General features: G+C 51.6%; 1 protein-coding gene across 11 annotated transcripts in view; it reads right to left on the reverse strand.

Annotated features, from left to right (window-relative positions):
- Window positions 1–1,629: 1,629 nt before the first annotated feature.
- MAN1C1 (mannosidase alpha class 1C member 1) overlaps window positions 1,630–22,835 on the reverse strand; it is a 155,278-nt gene continuing 134,072 nt past the window's right edge. For all 11 annotated transcript variants that reach the window (XM_081586642.1, XM_081586646.1, XM_081586641.1 and 8 more), the window contains 5 exons: window positions 19,020–19,135; window positions 11,814–12,033; window positions 7,424–7,596; window positions 6,178–6,293; window positions 1,630–5,411 (listed from right to left, as the gene is read on the reverse strand). In XM_081586642.1, coding sequence (XP_081442768.1) covers window positions 5,291–5,411; window positions 6,178–6,293; window positions 7,424–7,596; window positions 11,814–12,033; window positions 19,020–19,135 — 746 coding nt within the window. In that variant the 3' untranslated portion in view covers window positions 1,630–5,290. The remainder of the gene's footprint in view (window positions 5,412–6,177; window positions 6,294–7,423; window positions 7,597–11,813; window positions 12,034–19,019; window positions 19,136–22,835) is intronic.

The following is a 22,835-nucleotide window of genomic DNA, read 5'->3' on the forward strand; positions in this document are numbered from 1 at the left end:
GATCAAAATATTGTCCCAAATACAGGAAACCAATCAGATATTTTTAGACACACAAAAAAATAGCATCAGCACCCTGTTCCCCCAGTAGTGTGTGATTAAACATGAGTCACAGAGGCCTGAGCATCTCTGCGCCACATGATCAATCAGCATATTTCCTAGGTTAAGCCCCTCGGGAGGAGCTGGGGGGAGCTGGCTCGTTCCCCATCTCTAGCACCTTCTTAAACCAAGATGAGGTCACCTCTCCGAAGAGAAGAGAGCTAAGACTCACATCCTGGGTCTCAGGAATGCTGCCTTTATATCAGATTTTCTATTTTTGTCTTTCTTTCCAGTGCGTCTGGCTTTGAATTTTGTAAATTGCCAAAGATACAATGCAGTGTATAAAGTCAGCCTGAACAAACACAGTCCTTTAAAGGGAAGCACCTGGCAAAGGACTGTGTCCCCCCTTCCCAGGGACGTGATGCCCCGCAGGCCCCAGTGCCTGGAGCCAGGTGCTAATGAAGCTTTCTGGGAAGGAACCAGCAACAAACCGATCCATGAAGAAAACAGGTGGAAGAGGTGGTTCCATCTGCCAAAAGGGCAAAGACGAGGCTTAAAATGAGTCTGGCAGCACACTGCCTGCCTCCCTGCCACCCCCCCGAGCTGGGGACGGAGAGGTCTGCTTCAGGAATGGTTCCAGAGCTCGATTCCTCCTTCATTGCAGATGACTCACCCTTTTATTCCCCTCTCCTCTCAGCCTACCTTGGGTCTTACTTATTTTTATCCCCAGAATGGAGTTAAATTGCCAAAAGGATGATATTTCTCCACCTGCAAGGGCCCTCCTGGAGGATGAATTTTAAAATATTCATTTTTACAACTTGCCCCCAGCGATAATGCAGAAGACAAGAATGCTGTGGGAAGGAGAGGGGGACAGCAACATGGGCCCAGCGGGGAAGCCTGGGGCCTTGGGAAACTGCTAAATGGCTCTGCCCTGAGAGATGTCCCAGGAATTGACTCCAAGGGGTTGAACTGGGGAAAAGGGGAAGGGGCCAGTGTGCCTTCATAACTCTCTTTATAATGCTGAGAGGAATCAAAGCCATACCTAAGAACAGTCCTGCTGTTTTTGCCTTGTCAGCAGACAGATGTGTCGTTTTGGTAGCAAACCTCATTTTTTCTCCAGGGAACAGCCCGTTGCCTATTGCATGGGATTTTGGTGGGTCTGTCGGTCAAGATGCCTCACCCTCCCCTTGGCTAGGGGCACGTGACCCAGGGCAGGCTGTTTGGAAGCTCAAGTCCTTGAAGGGAGACACAGTAGAATCTAGAGCTAACATTTGGATTCACCCGTCCTGGTGGTGGTGCCTGGGGACGCTGCCCCCTGATTCTTGCAACCTGGACCCCTGGCAATACCCTCTTTCCTGTCCTTCTTGAGGTCTGGCTATTCTCTCCTGAGCCACTCCGAGGCAATCTAATACTGTATTGTTATTATTAATTTTTGTGCTTAAGTTAGAAAGAGTTGGTTTCTATTATTTGTAGCTAAGAATCTGAACAGACACGAACCCAAATGCCCAGCAATCAGGGCTTAAAAGCATGATACAGCCCACGATGGAGTACTACACAGCCAGGTACAGCAATGAGATACACGGACAGAAAAGATGTTTATAACATATAGTTTAGTGCAGAGCAGATTATAATAAAACAGGATGCCATAGTATGATACAATGCTTACAAAATACACTCTGTACCATCATAGAAAAAGGTCTGGAAAAAATATAACAGTATTTATTCTGGTGCTGATATATTCAGTATTTCCCTGATGCTGGGAAAGACTGACAGCAAAAAGAAGGGGACAGCAGAGGATGAGATGGTTAACAGCATCACTGACTCAATGGACGTGACTCTGAGCAAACTCCAGGAGACAGTGGAGGACAGGGAAGCCTGGCCTGCTGCAGTCCACGGGGTCTCAAAGAGTCGGACATAGTGACTGAACGACGACATTTATTCTGGAGGGTAGGAAGGGGAATGATTTTTCTTTCAGCTTACCATAAAGATATTCCTAACCATTCTATAACATCTGTATAATGACGCTTCAGTTTTGCTTTAAAAAAAATGGGCCCAAGCAGGTGACACTTTCTTGGTGCCTGTCAAGAGTGATTTGCTGGGTTCAGGCAGCAACTTATTTACCAAATGCCAGGACTCCTGCTACAGCCACAGCTTCCTTGTAGCTCTGACTACTGTTAAGATGATGCTGGAAACGTCTGAGTCTCCACAACAGGAAGCAGCATCTCCCACAGCCCCAGGGCACCAGCCACATTCTGCTAATGAGAAGTTTATTGAGGTGGAGGGTCCACCCTCCACGTGGTGGAAAAGAGAGCTTCAGAGAGACAGGAGACCTGCCCAGGTCCCCTCAGTGGGGGTTTAAAGCCAAGTCACCTGGCCCAGGGCCTCAGCACCCCAGGGTGCCTCTCAAGTTCACTAACAGCCAGAATGAAGTGGCTGAGCCTGGAGACCGACTCAGAACTGTCCTGTGAAATCAGCCGGGTGGACACGCTGCCGAGGGGTGCAGGTGAGGGAGGAGACACTCTCCCCAAGGTGCTGGGGCCTGAACTCTTTGCCCTGCAGCATGGCCGCCTCACAGGGGTGGTGGTCAGGGGGAGAGCAGATCTGTGGGATACTTATTTCAAATCCTAAAAGATGATGCTGTGAAAGTGCTGCACACAATATGCCAGCAAATATGGAAAACTCAGCAGTGGCCACAGGACTGGAAAAGGTCAGTTTTCATTCCAATCCCAAAGAAAGGCAATGACAAATATGCTCAAACTACCACACAGTTGTACTCATCTCACATGCTAGTAAAGTAATGCTTAAAATTCTCCAAGCCAGGCTTCAGCAATACGTGAACCGTGAACTTCCAGATGTTCAAGCTGCTTTTAGAAAAGGCAGAGGAACCAGAGATCAAATTGCCAACATCCGATGGATCATTGAAAAAGCAAGAGAGTACCAGAAAAACATCTATTTCTGCTTCATTGACTATGCCAAAGCCTTTGACTGTGTGGATCACAATAAACTGTGGAAAATTCTTCAAGAGATGGGCATACGAGACCACCTGACCTGCCTCTTGAGAAACCTGTATGCAGGTCAGGAAGCAACAGTTAGAACTGGACATGGAACAACAGACTGGTTCCAAATAGGAAAAGGAGTACGTCAAGGCTATATATTGTCACCCTGCTTATTTAACTTCTATGCAGAGTACATCATGAGAAACGCTGGGCTGGAGGAAGCACAAGCTGGAATCAAGATTGCCGAGAGAAATATCAAAACCTCAGATATGCAGATGACACCACCCTTATGGCAGAAAGTGAAGAAGAACTAAAGAGCCTCTTGATGAAAGTGAAAGTGGAGAGTGAAAAAGTTGGCTTAAAGCTCAACATTCAGAAAACTAAGATCATGGCATCTGGTCCCATCACTTCATGGCAGATAGATGGGGAAACAGTGGCTGACTTTATTTTTCTGGGCTCCAAAATCACTGCATATGGTGATTGCAGCCATGAAATTAAAAGACGCTTACTCCTTGGAAGGAAAGTTATGACCAACCTAGACAGCATATTAAAAAGCAGAGACATTACTTTGCCAGCAAAGGTCCGTCTAGTCAAGGCTATGGTTTTTCCAGTGTTCATGTATGGATGTGAGAGTTGGACTATAAAGAAAGCTGAGCACCGAAGAATTAATGTTTTTGAACTGTGGTGTTGGAGAAGACTCTTGAGAGTCCCTTGGACTGCAAGGAGATCCATCCAGTCCATCCTAAAGGAGATCAGTCCTGGGTGTTCATTGGAAGCACTAATGTTGAAGCTGAAACTCCAATACTTTGGCCACCTGATTCAAAGAGCTGACTCATTGGAAAAGATCCTGATGCTGGGAAAGATTGAGGGCAGGAGGAGAAGGGGATGACAGAGGATGAGATGGTTGGATGGCATCACCAACTCAATGGATATGGGTTTGGGTGGACTTAAGGAGTTAGTGATGGACAGGGAGGCCTGGCGTGCCGCGGTTCATGGGGTTGCAAGGAGTCAGACACGACCGAGTGACTGAACCGAACTTCCCTTCCAGGTCTCAGCTTGAAGGTCATCTGCTCAGAGAGGCTCTCCTTGACCCCTACTCTAAGGTAGGTCCGGGCATTAGTGCCTCGGCCTGCTTGTCTCCGTTGGAGCATTTCATGGAAATTTTGCAGTCATTCTGCTCCATGGTCTGTGTCTCCCTGCTTGACTATATGCTCTCTGAGGGAGAGGCTTCTGACTGTTCCACTCACAGTTGTGTCCTCGTGTCTGGCCCCCTGCAGACACTCACCAAGTAGCTGCAGAACGATGGAATAGATGAATACTGGACAGGGGTGGTGAGCAAACCGTAGGGGCTGGTCTCACCTCTGCCTTCATTGGCTGTGTGACCTCAGGCACGTTGCTGCCCCTCTCTGGGTCTCTTCCAAGCCTTGATGTAAGTATAAATATCCAACTTCATTGAAAAGGTTGGCCTCACCCTTGCTCAATATCTTGGGACCGATGTAAGGGAAGGTAATAAAAGTTGGCATCTTTACTAAATTATACCTTAAATCAACTGCTGGTTGATTATTCTTTCTGATGATAACATTGCAGTGGTTTCCCCAGGAGTCACTGATGTGCAATGAACCAATTGTATTTCTTATTCAATAAACTCTTTTATTGTAACTTTACAGATTTTTCCATTACAGTAATGAAAACAGCACTAGTGATTCATAACTGGCCCAAATCAAAGGGGAACTCTTCCTCAAATTATAAGGTAAATGACATGTAATTGAACATATAGTAAATGCTGGGCAAAAGGAATTCAAAACATAGAAAATGGGGTCAAGATTTTGTATGTGTGTCTGTGAGTGCAAACACTTTAAGGTTTAGCTTATCAGGATGACAGCATTTTTGAAAGCACATGATTTTGAAAACTATAATCTGTGATAAAACACAACTGTAGAGAAAAGGTAAAATCAAGCAAAACCCAATAAACTGCTAAAACGAAAGGAAGTGAATCAAATCCACGAGGCTGCAATGCAAACCTCCGGTGCTTTGGCCCTGGAACGGCGAGGAGAGCAGGTTTCACAGAAATTCTCCGTGGAAAGGAATGTCTGGGCCTGGTGTGACATCTCTGCATCTCCAAGTCCTGTCTCCTCACAGAGGAAAAGAAGTTGCTTGTCCAACACATCAGCTGGGTCTGCCGGGCAGGGGCCCACGTTCCTAATCCGTTTGAGAAAAACCCCCAAATCCAGAAGAGGCGTCAGGGATCCGGGCGGGCGTCAGCCCCCACCCTGGCCAGAGCTGTCTGAGTGGTTCACGGGGAGCGGGTGGGCCTCTGTGTTGAACACCCAGTCTTCCAGGGAGAGCATGTCATCTTCAGAGAACAGAAGATAGAGATACCTGTGCCCAGCAGGGAAGGAGCAAGACAGCCTGTCAGTGCCCCAGGGAAGGGGGATCTACTGGGAACAGAGGTCAGAGCTCGGGGGGACCTCCAGGACAGGTCTGTGCCCCAGGGGGTAGGGAAGTCGCAGACCCCTGGAATCTGGAATCTGTCCAGAGGGCCCATCCCTGGGAAGGAGCTGTGGACGCTGGGGGGCACATCGAGCTTTAGGCCAGACGGAGCTGCTTCATCCTGCCTCTGCCCTCAGCCCCGACTCTACCTCCCCCACAACCAGCTTCCCCTAATGGAAAGAGCAGACCATTCCCATCCATCCTGAAGGGCTAAAGCACAAGGGATCTGCTTTAGGAAACCATGAGGAAATGGAAGCCAATTCCACCCCGGAAAGGGAAGGATGGCACAGCGGCTGAACTGCTGTGGTGACCGGTACCGACACCATCCTGGTGATTACTCTGCCCGTTTTACAGAGAACTTAAGTAACCTGAGGAGACAGGTTGAAGCAGTTCACTTCTCACACAGCTCATGCTCAGGTGGGTGGAGTCTGGCCCACCTCACTCTGCGTGGAGAAACTGGCCTGGCCCAGGGCCCCTCCCCCGAGTGGGATAACCCCCTGATTCCCAAGCCCCCATCTCTCTCGGGTGCCCTCCTGGGAGGCAGAACCTGACTGATGTTGATGGTGGACCCTGCCCCTCCCGCCTGCTTCCCTGCCTCCCTAAGTAAAGACGGAGCTGCCTTCTGGAAAGAACACTGGCCAAGCCCCCAACTCACTTTAGTGTCTCCGCCAGAAAGAACGTCTGCTGCTTGTTGTCGTGGTTGGGAACCTTACTGTATACGTCCTGGATCCCGGAGAACCCAGCTTCCGTCCGACAGTATTTCTCCAAGGCCTGAAAGAATGGAAGGCAGACTTGATGCGGGGAGAGGAGAGGTCTCCCCAAGACTCACACCTGCCCAGTTCTTTAACAGGCATGCGCGGCCCCCCTCCCTTCGGCTGGTGACTCCAGCGTTTGTGGGAGCAGGAGGCCAAATTCCTCTTTCAGGATTCAGCCACCTTGCGTGAGCCGGCTCCCTGGGCCCTGCCTGAGCTCTTCACCTGGTGGGAACTCACAGGTAGCTTTTCTGCCTCTTGGGGAACTAGACTGGCCTGACAGACTCCCTCACGGTGGCGGTGGACAGAAGGCAGGGAAGGGGCCGGTGATGTTCCTGGCCTGGGATGTGGGGACTGGACTGGGCTTGCCCCAGGGGTTCCCTGCAGAGATGTGGTCCTTGGGCCAGAGGCTGTGTCCGCCTTCTGCATAGAAATGCAATTTTCACCCACTGAGCATCTATGGGTGGGGCCCAGGGGGACAAAACATGTGGCCTTCAATGGTCAAGAACCAGGGTCCTCAGAAAAGGAGGGGGACTCTGGCCAGCGCAGCATGTCCGTGAGTCTGAGCAGGCCCTGCTCCCCGGCAGAGCATGTGTTCTGGGGGTGTGGCTCTTCCCACCACATCTGGGCCCCCCAGGGCAGTGGGCCAGGGCAGAAAAACAGAGGGAGCTCCGCATCCATCCAGGAATCTTCTGGAGTCCCCACCCTGCCTCTGACACCTGCCCCAAAGAGGGGAAGGATTGGGGGAGCAGAACCCAGAGAAAGGGAAGCCCAGGGCTGGGCTGGCTTTGGGGAGAGGAGGCAGGTGAGCTGGCAGCCTGCTCCTGTTTGAGAGGAGAGATGGTCAGTCACAAATCCAGGCTTCAGGGTCAGAAAGCGGTAACCCTGCGTATGCTGGGCCACCTCTGGCTGCCGCCCTGCATTCACCCCTCCAAGTCTGCTGATACTACTGGGCACTCAACCCTCTTCACAAGCTCCGGGCCTACTTCTGCCCGGCCAGCGACTCTTGACCCTGCAACTCAACCTTGACCCTTTGCGCTCTCAGCCTTAGCCAGATGCCAGCCTGGTTGGCCCTTCCTCTTGGTTTCAGACCCTGGCTGTGAATGGTCAGCGGCCCCTGCCACCAGTCCACCGGTCCCCGCCACTCACCATCACCACCTCCCAGCCCCACTCCCTGTAGATGGGGTCGTGGGTCTGCCGCCACAGGTACATGTAGCTCTCCACCACCTCCGGCCGCAGGATGTAGTAGCTCTCGCTCGTCTGTGTGGCCACGGCCTCTCTGCCCGAGTTAAACCAGAAGGCCTCGGGCCCCAGTTTGGTATCTGTGGGTAAATGACCAACCAGGGAGTCTGGGTCAGACCTCCCATCTCCTTGCTTTTCAGGACCCTGCTGCCCCAGGACAGATGGAAGTCTCTGGAAGCCCTGGCCGGGACTGGTTGGTGATGGACTGGCATGGGCTGGCCTGTATGATTTGCCCTACAAGCTGCCTGGCAGAGGTATAGCTCCCTTCTTGGCTTAAGCTGGGCAAAGCAAGACCCTTAGGCCTCGAAACATTGGCAGTTTCAGACCCTGAGAATCCAAACAAACATCCCAGCAGTTCAGTGAGACAAAGGTTTGGGTAGTGTGCCCCTCACCGTGTATTTTGAGACCTTAGTCCTGCTAAGATGTTAACCGGAGCTCAGCCAAGAAAGGGTTGCAGGTTTAAGCACATTTGGTTAAAACCAAGTAAAAGTCTCTTGTCTGCCAACCCTTCTTTAACTTGCTAATGCAATGATGCTTCTCCATTGCCCGCCCCCACTCCCCACCCCACTCTACCTTCTCTGGGAACCGCTTCTGACACTTCCCAGAACTGCCCTTCCAGAGCTGATGGTTTGGGAGACTGCTGAGATGGAGAGGAGGGAAGATTTGCCCAGAAGGCACACATATAAAGAAGGCCTGCCGAGGTCCGGGTTTTGCTGTCCTTGTTTGTTTTTGGTAAATTTGCTGCCATTCCCATTTTCTTATAACCACCACTGCAGCCACTATGGATGAGCTCAAGGGCTGGGATGGGTGCTTTACATACATTTATTTCAATCCTTAAAAAAATGTTGTTTTGGTTAAAGCAAATATGCGTGAGATCTGCCTCTCATGCATGTGGAAGCTGAAGATCAGAGAGGCTATGTGATTTGTCCAAGGTAACACAGCAAGCTGTGGCTGAGCTGGGGTGTGACCCTGGATCTGTCTGATGCCCTTTCCCCAGGCTGTCCTCTCTCTCTCTTTCTCTCCTGGGTCCGACTGTCTAGGTCCAAAATTTAGGGGATGTGGGTCAGATCATCCTCCCTTTAATGCCTGCCCATCCTGTCCGGTCAGCGGAGGGCCCAGCTCTGTTCCTAACGTGGCCCTCCCTACCTCCCCTGAGGGCTCAGGACCCCTAGACGCTCTGGGCTGCCTTTTCTCAGGGACAGATTGGAGCTTTGCAGGACATCCTACTCATTCATGGAGGGCTTCATGGAAGAGGAATTAGGCAGACCCTGGCCTCTCCAACCGTCTCAAGTGGCGGAGCCGCTCATGGCTGTCAAAACACAGCCGTTTCACCAAGTTGCCAACGGGGCGAGGGTGAGAGCAACCGCGGCAGTCATCCGCCGCCCAGCCGGGCCGGCTGCAACAACATGCTCTAGTAAGCGGACTGTCTTTTATGGTCTGGGCTGATTGTCTCTGACAAATAGCAAGCTTTTTATCATTCCTGAGATTTCCTGTTTGTTTATGGTGCTGGCAGAGACAGCTCTTTGAAGGGAACTGAAGACCAGTTTTAAGGACCCACTGCGAATCGCTGGCCTCCTGAATACAGCTCCAGGAGCTCTGGATTCCACTGTTGCACTCACATACTTGTCTTCGGTGGACCGTTAACAAACGCCTCCCACGATGCTGGCTGAAGGTGCAGGCTGAATACTTCCCATGGGGCCTAGGAGAGCTGTCTTATGTTCCCATTGAACAGATGAGAAAACAGAGGCTACCAGCTGGGTGAGTGGCAGAGTGGTACTCAAGCCAGGATTTTTTTTTTTTTTTTTTACTGCAAATCTTGCGTGGGTCCTCTCCTTCAACCAAGGCAGGGATTACAACTCAGAGCAGTGGGCCCCTTTTGGGGTCCCGGGGTGGGGTGGCCTGGGGCGTTTTCTGAGGGGCGCTGCTTAGAGAGGCAGCATACAAGGTGGGGCTGGGCATCAGAAGACCTGGGTTCCAGCCCCACTGAGCTACTCAGGCGCACTGTGGCTTTGGCTTAGCCACTGTTTCCGCACTGGTAAAATGAGGAGGTGGGTTCATGGTCACTAATGGCAGCTTCTGAGTCTAATAATGTTTGGCAGTTCTGCTGTCAGGGCTGGCAGGGATGGTGCAGAAGCTCTTGAGCTTCCTGGGGGGTCTTAGATCAGAAGGTGATTATGGGGGTGGTGCCAGGAGGTGGTTCAGTTCAGTTCAGTCGCTCAGGCATGTCTGACTCTTTGTGACCCCATGAACCGCAGCATGCCAGGCATCCCTGTCCATCACCAACTCCCTGAGTCCACCCCAACCCATGTCCATCGAGTCGGTGATGCCATCCAGCCATCTCATCCTCTGTTGTCCCCTTCTCCTTCTGCCCTCAATCTTTCCCAGCATCAGGGTCTTTTCCAATGAGTCAGTTCTTCCCATCAGGTGGCCAAAGGATTGGAGTTTCAGCTTCAACATCAGTCCTTCCAATGAATACCTAGGACTGATTTCCTTTAGGATGGACTGGTTGGATCTCCTTGCAGTCCAAGGGACTCTCAAGAGTCTTCTCCAACACCACAGTTCAATAGCATCAATTCTTTGGCACTTAGCTTTCTTTATAGTCCAACTCTCACATTCATACATGACCACTGGAAAAGCCATAGCCTCGACTGGATGGACATTTGTTGGCAACTAATGTCTCTGCTTTTTAATATGCTATCTAGGATGGTCATAACTTTCCTTCCAAGGAGTAAGCGTCTTTTAATTTCATGGCTGCAGTCACCATCTGCAGTGATTTTGGAGCCCAGAAAAATAAAGTCTGACACTGTTTCCACTGTTTCCCCATCTATCTGCCATGAAGTGATGGGACCGGATGCCATGATCTTAGTTTTCTAAATGTTGAGCTTTAAGCCAACTTTTTCACTCTCCTCTTTCACTTTCACCAAGAGGCTCTTTAGTTCTTCTTCACTTTCTGCCATAAGGGTGGTGTCATCTGCATATCTGAGGTTATTGATATTTCTCCTGGCAATCTTGATTCCACCTTGTGCTTCCTCCAGCCCAGTGTTTCTCATGATGTACTCTGCATAGAAGTTAAATAAGCAGGGTGACGATATACAGCCTTGATGTACTCCTTTTCCTATTTGGAACCAGTCTGTTGTTCCATGTCCAGTTCTAACTGTTGCTTCCTGACCTGCATACAGGTTTCTCAAGAGACAGGTCAGGTGGTCTGATATTCTCATCCCTTTCAGAATTTTCCACAGTTTATTGTGATTCACACAGTCAAAGGCTTTGGCATAGTCAATGAAGCAGAAATAGATGTTTTTCTGCTACTCTCTTGCTTTTCCGATGATCCATTGGATGTTGGCAATTTGATCTCTAGTTCCTCTGCCTTTTCTAAAACCAGCTTGAACATCTGGAAGTTCACGGTTCACGTATTGCTGAAGCCTGGCTTGGAGAATTTTAAGCATTACTTTACTAGCATGTGAGACGAGTGCAATTGTGCAGTAGTTTGAGCATTCTTTAGCATTGCCTTTCTTTGGGATTGGAATGAAAACTGACCTTTTCCAGTCCTGTGGCCACTGCTGAGTTTTCCATATTTGTTGGCATATTGAGTGCAGCACTTTCATAGTGTCATTTTTTAGGATTTGAAATAGCTCAACTGGAACTCCATCACCTCCACTAGCTTTGTTCATAGTAATGCTTCCTAAGGCCCACTTGACTTCACATTCCAGGATGTCTGGCTCTAGGTGAGTGATCACACCATCATGATTATCTGGGTGGTGAAGAACTTTTTTGTACAATTCTTCTGTGTATTCTTGCCACCTCTTCTTAATATCTTCTGCTTCTGTTAGGTCCCTACCATTTCTGTCAGGAGGTGGTGAGACCCTCTAAATAGGAGGGTTCCTAGGGAGGAAAGACAGGGTACATTGCAGGGTGGGGGCTCAGGAGAAGGAATTTGCTAGGCTCAGGAAGTGAACATTTCCATCTCTGTGCCCCTCACGTAGGAACTTGGCCGGGTCACCTCTGAGCCTCCGTTTCCTCATCTGTGCTGTGAGGGTCAGAGATGATGGGTGTCAAGTGCTGAACAATATCTGGCACAGGCAAAGTACTAAACACAACACCGTGTTCCCTGTAACTTAGGGCACGGTCTTGGTGCATGGATAGCACACCCCCTCATCCAAATTCTGCGTAACCCCTAAGGCGAGGCGTCCCTAAGTCCACGTGTTCCTTTCACTCACTGCCGCTCTCTTGGTCTTTCCCGTTCTTCCTGCTGTCTAGCCTCAGTCTTTCCTGCTGCCCCTTCCCCTTGCAGGGTTACCTGAGCGGGCGTACGACTCGTGGCATGTCTTGGTGATCTGGGCTGCGAGCTCTCGGTAGTGGGCCCTCTTTTCTTCCTTGGCATCCTCAGCGCCGAGGGCGATCATGCCCCCGGAGAAACAGGCCAGGTGCCCCATCTTGTGGTCCAGGATCCCCCCTCGCCACTCAGCGATGTAGGTCAGCCCCCCAGGAGAGACATTCACCAAGTGGGTCTCTATTGCCTGGGATCAGGGTGGGAATCGGGCAGGGAGGAAGGGCGAGGGAGGGCACAGAGAAGGGAAGGGAGAGGACGGAACGTGAACATTTTGGAGATGCAGCAAGCGCAAGCCAGCCCTCCATCCCAGACAAAGGGGGCCTGCAGACCTTGGCTGGGGGTGGTCCTGGGCGGGGCTGGCGAGAGCTTCTGCCACTCACCCAGCTGAGGCCTGCTGCTTGTTGCGGGGGAGGGCTTGGGCACAAGGCAGCTTCCCCAGGGTGAGTCTCTTATACAGATTTTTAAAAATCCTTTACGTTCAAACATTTTTAGAAAAAAATTTTTTTAAATTATGATCATTCTCCATTGTATCCTCTGTCTCCCGCATTGCAAGCGGTTTCTTTACCAGCTGAGCCACAAGGGAAGCCCATATCCTCTGTTAAGGAATCTTAACCTGAAGCCTGGTTGGCCTGTGGATGGGCTTGAGGGGGGTCCAGAATTTCCCTAATATTGTATGTGACACTTTAGAGCATTTTTAAGGGAAGAGGATCAGCTATATTTGATCAGATTCTCAAAAGGGACCACAGACAATAAGAGCTGCCCCCTACAAGCCCTTATCAGAGGCTTCCTCACTTAATGCCCACAATAAGCCAGGCACAGTGGTCGAGTGGCTTGTCCCAGGTCTCCCACCACACCAGGATCAGGACAAGGACCCCCACATGCCCACATCTGATTCCTTCCATGACCTGACAGCTGCTCCTCTTGGTGACAAGGGGCTTTCAGAGTCCCTCTCTGCTCCCCTAAGAGGTGATGCTGTTGGGGAAAGATTCCCAGGATATCGGGGGGTGTAGGTGTCAGGCCATCACACCCCCGACTTCCTGCCGTTAGTCCCTGGGACTCCAGGAGCCCTGGAGACAGAGGTGATGGTGGCAGCCGCCCACACAGTGCAGGGCTGCACTCAATGGGTCCTGCTCCAGGGTAGAGCCTCGGGGGCCTGGCCAGGTCTCTGCCTCCACTGGTCCCCTTCCCTCTATTCTCTGGGGTGGGATGGGGGGGGTCTCTGTACTCTGTAAATAGCACAGGTGCCTGCATCTTGGGCCTGTTTAATGCCCTCCCATGCTTTCCAAATGCCCTCAGACAAAAGTCCAGCAGGGCCTCCGAGACTCTGTGATCTACACCCTGAGGTTTAACCCAACGCCAGGGACATGGCTCCAGGTGTAGACTCTGGGTCAAACTGCATCTCCACCAGCCCCAAGCTGTGTGACATTGGGCAGGGTCTCCATTCTCTCTGTGCCTCAATTTCCTCATGTATAAAACTAGGGTAAGAGCACGAGCCACATCACAGGGTTATGAGGGTTCAATGTGACGTGTCTGCAGAGCTTAGCATGTTTCTTTGTGCAGAGGGGACTTAATAAGGAGGCCTCTGGCAACTTGCTACCTCCAGCTCTGCCGCTTCCTTGGTGAGAATAACTCTGTCGAAACCACGGTGGCCCCATTACTCTATGACCCTGTTATCTCTCTATGTGGTGCTGGCCCCACGTGCCTGCTCCTATCTGTATAATTTCTATGGGACATCTGCCTCTATCCCAGGACTCGGAGTGCCAGGTGATGGCAGAAGCCACCACCGTCAACCACCAGCCAGTGTCTCGCACAGGGGAGGTGCTCAGACAACATTTGTTCCTTCATCTGTTTTTATTTTGCCCTCTGCTGTCAGGCCCAGGCTGGTGGGCTGGCAGCAGGACCCTCGCTGAGCAGCAGATGGGGAAGCTCTGATGATGTGACTGATGCCCCAGGGCACTGCTCTCCTTGGGAGAAGCACTGGGGTGACCTGCAGGGCTGCGGGCCCCGGCTCCTGGGCAGAGCTGGGTCCACCACAGCTGCTCTGTGGCGCTAAATGTGTTGGTGCAGGGAGGGGTAGCAGGGCTAGTCCTGAGTGCAGAACCCTGGTTCGGTTACCCACTGTCAACATTTGGGAGAGAACCTAGACATCTAGGGAGATCCTAGGAAGCTTCACACTGCAGCTGAAATCTGCACCTTTAAGACTCTCCGATCGGTTAACTTCTGTTTGGGGTTAATGGGGCTTCCCTGGTGGCTCAGAGGGTAAAGAATCTGCCTGCAATGTGGGAGACCTGGGATCGATCCCTGGGTTGAGGAGATCCCCTGGAGAAGGGAATGGCTACCCACTCCAGTGTTCTGGCCTGGAGAGTTTCATGGACAGAGGAGCCTGGCGGGCTATAGTCTGTGGGGTCACAAAGAGTTGGACATGATGGACCGATTAACACTTTCACTTTCACCACGCTAAGTAACTGTGGTGAAGAGGGAAAATTTAGGCCAGTCTCTCTCTGAGGATATAACCGAGACAAGCAAATGTAAAGGTGAAAAGGCAAACCCCAATGCTTTCTAAAACCCTAAGCAAAACAAGAGACGGCATAGTCTGGCAACTGACCGGTAGAAAGGCTAAAATCATAGCAAGAGACAGAGCAGAGAGCTGAGTTTGAACCCCAGCTCTGTAGTTTGAGAGCTGCATGACTTTGGGCAAGCTGCTTTACTTTTCTGAAAACTCTCTTTCATCATCTGTAAAATGGGAACAATACTTCCTGGATGGTTACGAAGCTGCTCAAAGACTCTGGCTAAGCACTGGCACCAACGGCTCCTTCCTTTGCCTCCTGGAGGCACCCTGTCTGCACCCTCCTGAGGGGGCTGTCAGGCCAGCCAGGATCCTCTGTGATTCGGCAGCTGGTAAGTGGAGGATCTGGAGTCAGTGAGACCTGTGTTTGCGCCCTGGCTGTGACACTTACTGCTGGGGACCTTGGGCCTTTTTTTTTTTTTTTCAATTTATTTATTTTTTAATTGAAGGATAACTGCTTTACAGAATTTTGTTGTTTTCTGCCAAATATCAACATGAATCAGACATAGGTATACATATACATAAGTCCCATCTCTCTTGACCCTCCCATCTCCCTCCCCATCCCACCCCTTTAGGTTGTTACAGAGCCTCTGTTTGAGTTCCTGAGTCATATAGCAAATTCCCATTGGCTATCTATTTTACATATGGTAATGTAAACTAATGCTTAAATTTTGAGCTAGCAAAATTGAGCTAGCAAAGTAAAATTTTGCTAAGTAAAGTAAAATTTAATTTAGTAAAAAAATTTAGTAAAAAAGTAAAATTTAGCAAAAAAATTGAGCTAGCAAAGTAATGCTCAAAATTCTCCAAGCCAGGCTTCAACAGTATGTGAACCGTGAACTTCCAGATGTTCAAGCTGGTTTTAGAAAAGGCAGAGGAACCAGAGATCAAATGGCCGACATCCACTAGATCATTGAAAAAGCAAGAGAGTTTCAGAAAAAATATCTACTTCTGCTTTATTGACTATGCCAAAGCTTTTGACTGTGTGGATCACAATAAACTGTGGAAAATTCTTAAAGAGATTGGAATACCAGACCACCTGACCTGCCTCTTGAGAAATCTGTATGTAGGTCAAGAAGCAACAGTTAGAACTGGACATGGAGCAACAGACTTGCTCCAAATCGGAAAAAGAGTACGTCAAGGCTGTATATTGTCACCCTGCTTATTTAACTTATATGCAGAGTACATCATGTGAAATGATGGGCTGGATGAAGGACAAGCTGGAATCAAGATTGCTGGGAGAAATATCAATAACCTCAGATATGCAGATGACACCACCCTTATGGCAGAAAGTGAAGAAGAACTAAAGAGCCTCTTGATGAATGTGAAAGAGGAGAGTGAAAAAGTTGGCTTAAAACTTAACATTTAGAAAACGAATATCAAGGCATCCGGTCCCATCACTTCATGGCAAATAGATGGGGAAACAGTGGAAACAGTGTCAGACTTTATTTTTCTGGGCTCCAAAATCACTGCAGATGGTGACTGCCACCATGAAATTAAAAGACACTTGCTCCTTGGAAGAAAAGTTATGACCAACCTAGATAGCACATTAAAAAGCAGAGATATTACTTTGACAACAAAGGTCCGTCTAGTCAAAGCTATGATTTTTCCAGTAGTCATGTATGGATGTGAGAGTTGGACTATAAAGAAAGCTTATCGCCAAAGAATTGATGCTTTTGAACTGTGGTGTTGGAGAAGACTCTTGAGAGTCCCTTGGACTACAAGGAGATCCAACCAGCCCATCCTAAAGGAAATCAGTCCTGAATATTCATTGGAAGGACTGATGCTGAAGCTGAAACTCCAACACTTAGGCCACTTGATGTGAAGAACAGACTCATTTGAAATGACCCTGATGTTGGGAAAGATTGAAGGCGGGAGGAGAAGGGGATGACAGAGGATGAGATGGTTGGATGGCATCACCGACTCAATGGACATGAGTTTGAGTAAACTCCGGGAGCTGGTGATGGACACGGAGGCCTGGCGAGCTGCAGTCCAAGGGGTTGCAAAGAGTCGGACACGACTGACTGAACTGAATGTAAGTTTCCATGTTACTCTTTCCATACATTTCACCCTCTCCTTCCTCCTCCAGACCTTGGGCCTTTCTAAGCTTCAGTTTCATTACCTGTAAGAAGGGGGTTAAATAAGGCCAGGCACCCAGCACCACTGCCTGGAGGAGACCACAAGGACAGAAACTCCCTGTTCTTCCTGTTGTGTCTCCTCTTGACCCCCAGGGGTGCGCCTGCCTGCCTGTCTGAACGCCCCCATGCCCACCCTAGCAGGACATTGGTCTGACCTGCACATTGGAGGCCCTGAGGCAGCTTTCACGGTGGTTGCCTGGGCCCCAACCCAGAGGTTGTAATGTAACCTTGTTGGGGTGCAGCCTGGGCACCGGGATTTTACAGCTCCCCAGGTGACTTTTAACATGCCAACAAGGTTGACAACCACCAGAACATTCTTCAAAGCCCCAAACTCACTAGAGGCCCAGCCTTTACCCGGGGTCAGAGACACTGCAGGCTTTTCACCGGGGAGATCAAATGCCAGAGCAAAGCTGAGCTCTCTCCTGTTCAATCAAGTGTTTCTATAAAGCTCCCCGTTTGCTTAAATAATTCATGGCCATTTCTTCCCTTGAAGCCTCAACTACAGGGTGCCCTGAGGGCTGGGAACAGGGCTGCTCGTTAACTTTTCTGTTTATTCTGCAAGGAAGGCAGAAGGGGCCTCTCCAGGCAGCGCTGCTGGACCTGACCGCTAATCCTTGACAGACGCTGCCGCCTGCAGCTGCAGCTCAGCCCAGAAACTTGGAGTGGATGGGGCTGAGCCAGACTGAGCTGGGACTGGAGTCCCAGGACTTGCTTCGTGACTGAGGTCTTGGCACTGGGGAGCTGGGCAGGGGAAATTTATCACTGAGCCTGCAGTTTTAAGGGGTCCACGGCTCTGGAGGGCTGTTCCAGTGTGTTTCCTTGAAGGACTACCATTCCTGGCCAGATTCAAGTGATCAGAGCGTAGTGAGATGTCATTCATCCATCCAATCGCTGCCCATTCATCCACCTATATCCACCCACCCACCCACCTATCCACCCACTCACACACCTCTCCTCCCTGCCTTCCTCCCCACTTCCCTTTCGTCCATCCCTCCACCCACCTATCCACCCATTCAGTCATCCATCTGTCCTTCCTTCCTGCCCTCCCTCTATCCATTTATTTGCTCACAAGGTAGTGACTGTATGCCCCCGAGGTACCAAGCACTGTTTGGGAGTGAAGCACACAGTGAATGAGTAGAGAAGACCCTTGTACTGACAGCTCAGGGAGAGAGACCGTGAACGAGAGAACAAGCAACGCACAAGTGATCATTGTAGATGCCGATAACGGTGAAGACGGTTAATAATGAGCCTAAGGTACGTGAGAGAGGGCGAAGCCAGGGAAGGCTAATTCTGTGGCCTTTGATTGACCAATAGGCAGGACCCAGCCACGTGAATGATAGTCCAGGTAGGAGGGCAGCAGGTACCAAAGCTCTGGGGTGGGAATGAGCCGGTGTGCCTGAGAAAGGCTGGGGACCGGAGCTCAGAGGGCAAGGGGAAGAGAGAGGTCAGGGTGACTGGCAGGCTTAGGTCAGGGACTGGGGGCAAAGGCGAGAAGTCTGGTTTATTCCAAGTGCTGAGCAGCTGTGCGGGGAGGGCCCTGCACTTACAACTACTGGGGCTGACTTAGAGTGGGGAGGGGTGAGCAAGGAATCCAGTTAGCTTTGACCAAGGTGGCAGCGGAAAAGATCCAACCTGCTCAGTGTACTTTACAAGGAAACTGAGGTCCGGGGCCTGCCCGGTGCCTTTTCTTTTGTTGGGCTCAAAGGTATCTTACCAGTGGGCTGCTGGGGTTCCAAACCCCCTTCAGAATAGCCTAGGCTAACTGGCTCCCCGTCAGTCCCACAGTCTCTGCCCCTTTGGCCCATCTGAGCCTAGCATCCTTGTTCACTCCATGCCACGTGAACAGACCAGCTGAGGGACAGTGGGGAGAGCCTGGGGGCTGGCTTTGGAGACCTGGTTTTAGCTGGAGTTCTGCCCGTTCTGTGCTGTGTGACTTTGAGCCAGCGCCTTCCCCTCTCTGGGCCCGGTTTCCATCTGCGTTAAGAGAAGGAACAGAATGGGGTGCTCCACTGAGGGAGGCCCCTCCCAGCTTGGATGTGCTAATTATATCCCCTCCGGTTTGGCCAGAAGATGGGTGAAGGTCTTGCTTTGGCTGCCTCCCTTGGGGACCCCTGGGTTCTGGGTTCTGACACAGTAGGAGCACAGACCCAGCAGTTTCTGAATCAGGCTTCCTGCTGCTTTCCATGAGGCCGCGGAAGAATGACTTCACTGCCTTCAGCCTGGATTTTGCATTTGTAAAACGAGGGGGCTGACCTGGCCCTAATTTCAAGATGTTTGAGAAGAGTCACAGACAGGGTGTACAGAGCAACAGGCTGAGGAGGGGACAGTCTCGGGGTTCCTTTGGGCCCGTTCGCCGTGGGGTGCGGGAGTGGGCAGAGGTGGGTGGGGGCCAGGCTCCCAGCTCTCAGGGACCCCCGGGGAACTGGCGGCAAGTGACCAAACTGCCCACGCAGAGTCAGGCGCCTGTCTTACCTCCAAGGCTTCGTAGTACATATCTTTAGCTTCCATATCTGTCTTGGCCGACATCAGCCACGACTTGATCAAATATTCATAAAAACTGTCCCCGAGTCCTCCAACTGAGACGTGGTCTGTGAGGGGAGAGAGGACAGGAATATTATCTCCACTGGCTGCCAGCAGGACTCACCGGGCGAGCTCGGTGGGGAGCACGCATTTAATCCCTGGCCTCCTCGGAGACCACAGCAGAACGACCCCAGCAGAACGGTTCAGGGGTGCTGGGAGAAAGGCGTGGCCTGTGACTGGGGGCCACCAGGGCGGTTTGAGTTCGATGGTCCCACACAAAAGTGCAGGGGCTCCTCTGGCTGCTATAAATCATGTCGTTTAGCAGGCGGAGGACGGCAGGGCCGCCGGTTATTAACTGTAAATATGTTGCATTTCTTTAAAAAGATAATCTGGTGGCAGGGAGTTCAGAGATTTTTTTATTACCCGGTGCCAAACATGGTAATTAGTGCTGGGCAGGTTCATAAAAGGCCACGGGAAGGAGGAATGAGAGGCTTAATTTAGTCGGTCAGAGCGCAGAGCTATTTTGAAAAAGACAGGTTTAAATTCAGCCAATTGGGATGAACGGAGTTCAAAGGATCAGGGGGAGGGAAAACCGGGTTGGAGGACCTCTCCGTCCACCCTGGGGGAGCAGGACCTCCAGGCGTGGCTGGACGAACAGGTGTCCCCATGCAGGGCGGCCCCACCAGAGTGACAGCTGACGGAGGAGCAGTTAATTACAGAAGCAAGACGGCACTTCACTCCCATTAACATGCAACATCGAGGCATTCAGTAGATACGACAAGGAGCGAACTGTGGTTCCTGGTTAAGCAGGGAGACAGAGAGGAAGGAAAGCGGATGGATGAAGGCAGGGTGTAGGAAATGGGAGGAGGATTTTCAGCTCCTCTGGAGTAAGAGGGGGCTGAAAGAGAGAAGGGAGGAGAAGGGGGTGGGGGCAAGAAAAAGAAATAGAGAATATGGCAACAGCTACTTTCGAGGATCTGCTGTGGGCCGGAAGCTTTACTGTATTATGTGTAACAGTCTTCCCAAGAACCCTGTAAAGTAAGCATGACAAACCCCATTTCCCAGATGGGAAAATAGAGAGTGAGCCTAAATAGCTCAGCCAAAGCCACCAAGCCAGTAGGCTCTCACTTTCTGCAGCTTCACACAGTCAACCAAGAGAAGGAGACAAAGACGGAGAAAGAAAGGACAGGTGTGAAGAGGGACAGACCAGAAATGGGAGGGAAAGACAGAAGGGAACCAGGAGAGGGGGCTTATAGGAGGCCCCCACGGTAAACCAGCCCTACCAGCTCCTCCGGCCCCCTCCTTAAACAAATCCTGGTCCAGCAAGGGTTCAGGAAGGGGACAAGCACTTGGGAAAATGGGAACAGACCAGATAAAGCCTGAGGCTTAGGGAGGTATAGGAGGGGGCCAGCGTGGGCTGGACTTTGTTACCCAAAAAGACGGAACCAGCCTAGTGTCCCCCTCGGCCCCTTTCCCTGGGGAAGGACACAGCTGGGCAAGCACAGAGATGGGCAGGGCTGTGCCAGGCCTGACAGATGGACGGCGTGTCCACAGCCCTGGCAGGAGACCTGTGCAGAGCAGAGGTGGGGGAGGCTGGAGGTTGGACCAGGTCAGCCTCCGCAGAAGGGGCTGTGGCTGGTGGCCCACAGGAGGGGCACGGTGACCCCCACGGTCATCTGCTGGGCCTTCCTCCTCTCCACCGTCCCAAATGCTGCAGCCCCACCCACCACACTCTGTCTCACCTGTGATGACCCCTCTGCCAGGAAGACCTTTCTCCCCTGGCATGGCTCAGGCCCTCTCCCTGCTTCACTCCACCTAGAAAGGCTTCCCTCCATGTCCCCACAGGGGGACCATGAGGAAGGAGGGAAATAAGGCAGCTGTGCCCTCTGGCCCGGTGCCCTCCTGCGGGAGGTGCTAGGTAACAGCGGCCCCCCACCGTTGCTGGGTGCTGTACCGTCAGGACCTGTCTGTCTGTGGGTCTGCCTCCCCCGCTAGGCTGTGGGCTGTGTGGGGAGGGACCATGGGAGATTCACAGCTGTGCCCAATACCTCCACAGCACACAGCGGAGGCCCCAGTGGGCCCTGAATGAGAGAAAGGCAAGCAGATTCGGGCTGTGCTGGGAAGGACCTTGAAGGGCTTCACGTGGCAGGTGTGTGTGTGTGTGTGTGGGGAGCCAGCTCAGGTCTTCCGCAGTTGTTGAGACAGGACCCGCTCTTGGGATGTGTGTCGAGTTTCGCAGGGCCTTGGCTGCAGCACACAGTTCTCATCTGGAGGTCCTGTCGCTTTCTAGCCTCTGTGTGTGTGTGTGTGTGTGTGATGTGTGATGTGTGATGTGTGTGTGTGATGTATGTGATGTGTGTGTATGTGTGTGTGTGTGATGTGTGTGTGTGATGTATGTGATGTGTGTGATGTGTGTGTGTGTGTGATGTGTGTGTGTGTGTGATGTATGTGTCTGGGCGATGTGTGTGGGTGATGTGTGTGTGTGATATGTGTGATGTATGTGGTGTGTGATGTGTGTGATCTGTGTGTAATGTGTGTGGGTGACGTGTGTGTGTGTGTGTGGTGTCTTCCCACACACCAAGGGGCACAGGGGAGAAGTTCAGGAGTGGGAATTAGAAACATGGACCCGCCATTAGCTCGGGACAAGTCAGATCCCCCCGTCCCGGGGCCTCCGGCTCCTGATTTATAAAATGCAGATGGGAGCACCAGTTTGTGTGCGTGAGTGGAGCTGGATTCTTCTACTTCCTGACCGTGTCAACAACACTCCCAACACACTTGGCAGCGGGAGGCGGCCACCCTACAAGCCTGGGAATCGCCGGCAGGAAAGTAGTGTGAAGCTGGGGAGGCGGCCAGGCTGCAGCTGGCGGGCGGATCACGCTCCTACGCCCACAGGGGAGAATCCGGGCTCACCACGTCCCTCCCACCGAGGACGGTGTGGGATTCAGGCAGTGGACAAGGAGGCCAAGCCACTCCAGGGGCCAAGCCGGAGGGCTGGCAGCTCTTCAAGCTCTCGGCAGCTCTGCTGGGGCCGGTCTCATCTTGGTGCTTGGCGCCAGCAGCAGCCTGGCGGACTTATCCTGGCTGCGACGTCCTAGGGGTGGGAGGGTCTCGGCCTCTCGCTACCCTGATGCCCAGCTTCAGGCCGGAGTGGGGACTAGGCAAAGGCATGGGTCTGGGCTGGGATGCAGCCTCAGTTAGTCCTTTGCCTCCTGAAGCTGCAATGTCTGTGGCTGCAAGTGGGCTACACAGAGGATTCAAGGAGAGATAAGAACGTGAACTTGGCTTATGCAAGATGGGAATAGTATCATCTGCTGGAAAATCACACAGTCATCCAGAAAACAAAACCAAACGGAACCCAGTGAAAACCACAGAAAAACTGAGATGACCTCTGGCACCAAAGCCAGGGGAGGAGGAAGGCAGGCGTCCAGAGGAGCAGGGCTTTCTTTATAACCTTCCCTCTGCAATTCAGTGGGCCTTGGCTTCATATTTTATTAATAGGAAACAATTTTCCATATGTGACTGAGTCTGCCCAGCCCTGCGACCCTGGGTGCAGCTTGCAAAGAAAATTATGCTTCTCAGTGGGGCAGGGGAAGGCGGGGAGGCTCCCCTGTAATTTGCCAAGGTGGCCCTTCAGGCTGGGAAGCCACGCCCCTCGCCCCCTGGTAATGGGTTTTGCCGCATTGTCCTGGAGCAGCTAGGGCCGGCAGCTGCACAGTTTATTTCTTCACCCAGTCAGGCCTTGCAATTAAAGGCAGTAACAGTTATTGA

The sequence above is a fragment of the Giraffa tippelskirchi genome, chromosome 3 (assembly GCF_054371585.1).
Source record: "Giraffa tippelskirchi isolate mGirTip1 chromosome 3, T2T-mGirTip1v1.2.pri, whole genome shotgun sequence".
In the NCBI taxonomy this organism is placed as follows: domain Eukaryota; kingdom Metazoa; phylum Chordata; class Mammalia; order Artiodactyla; family Giraffidae; genus Giraffa; species Giraffa tippelskirchi.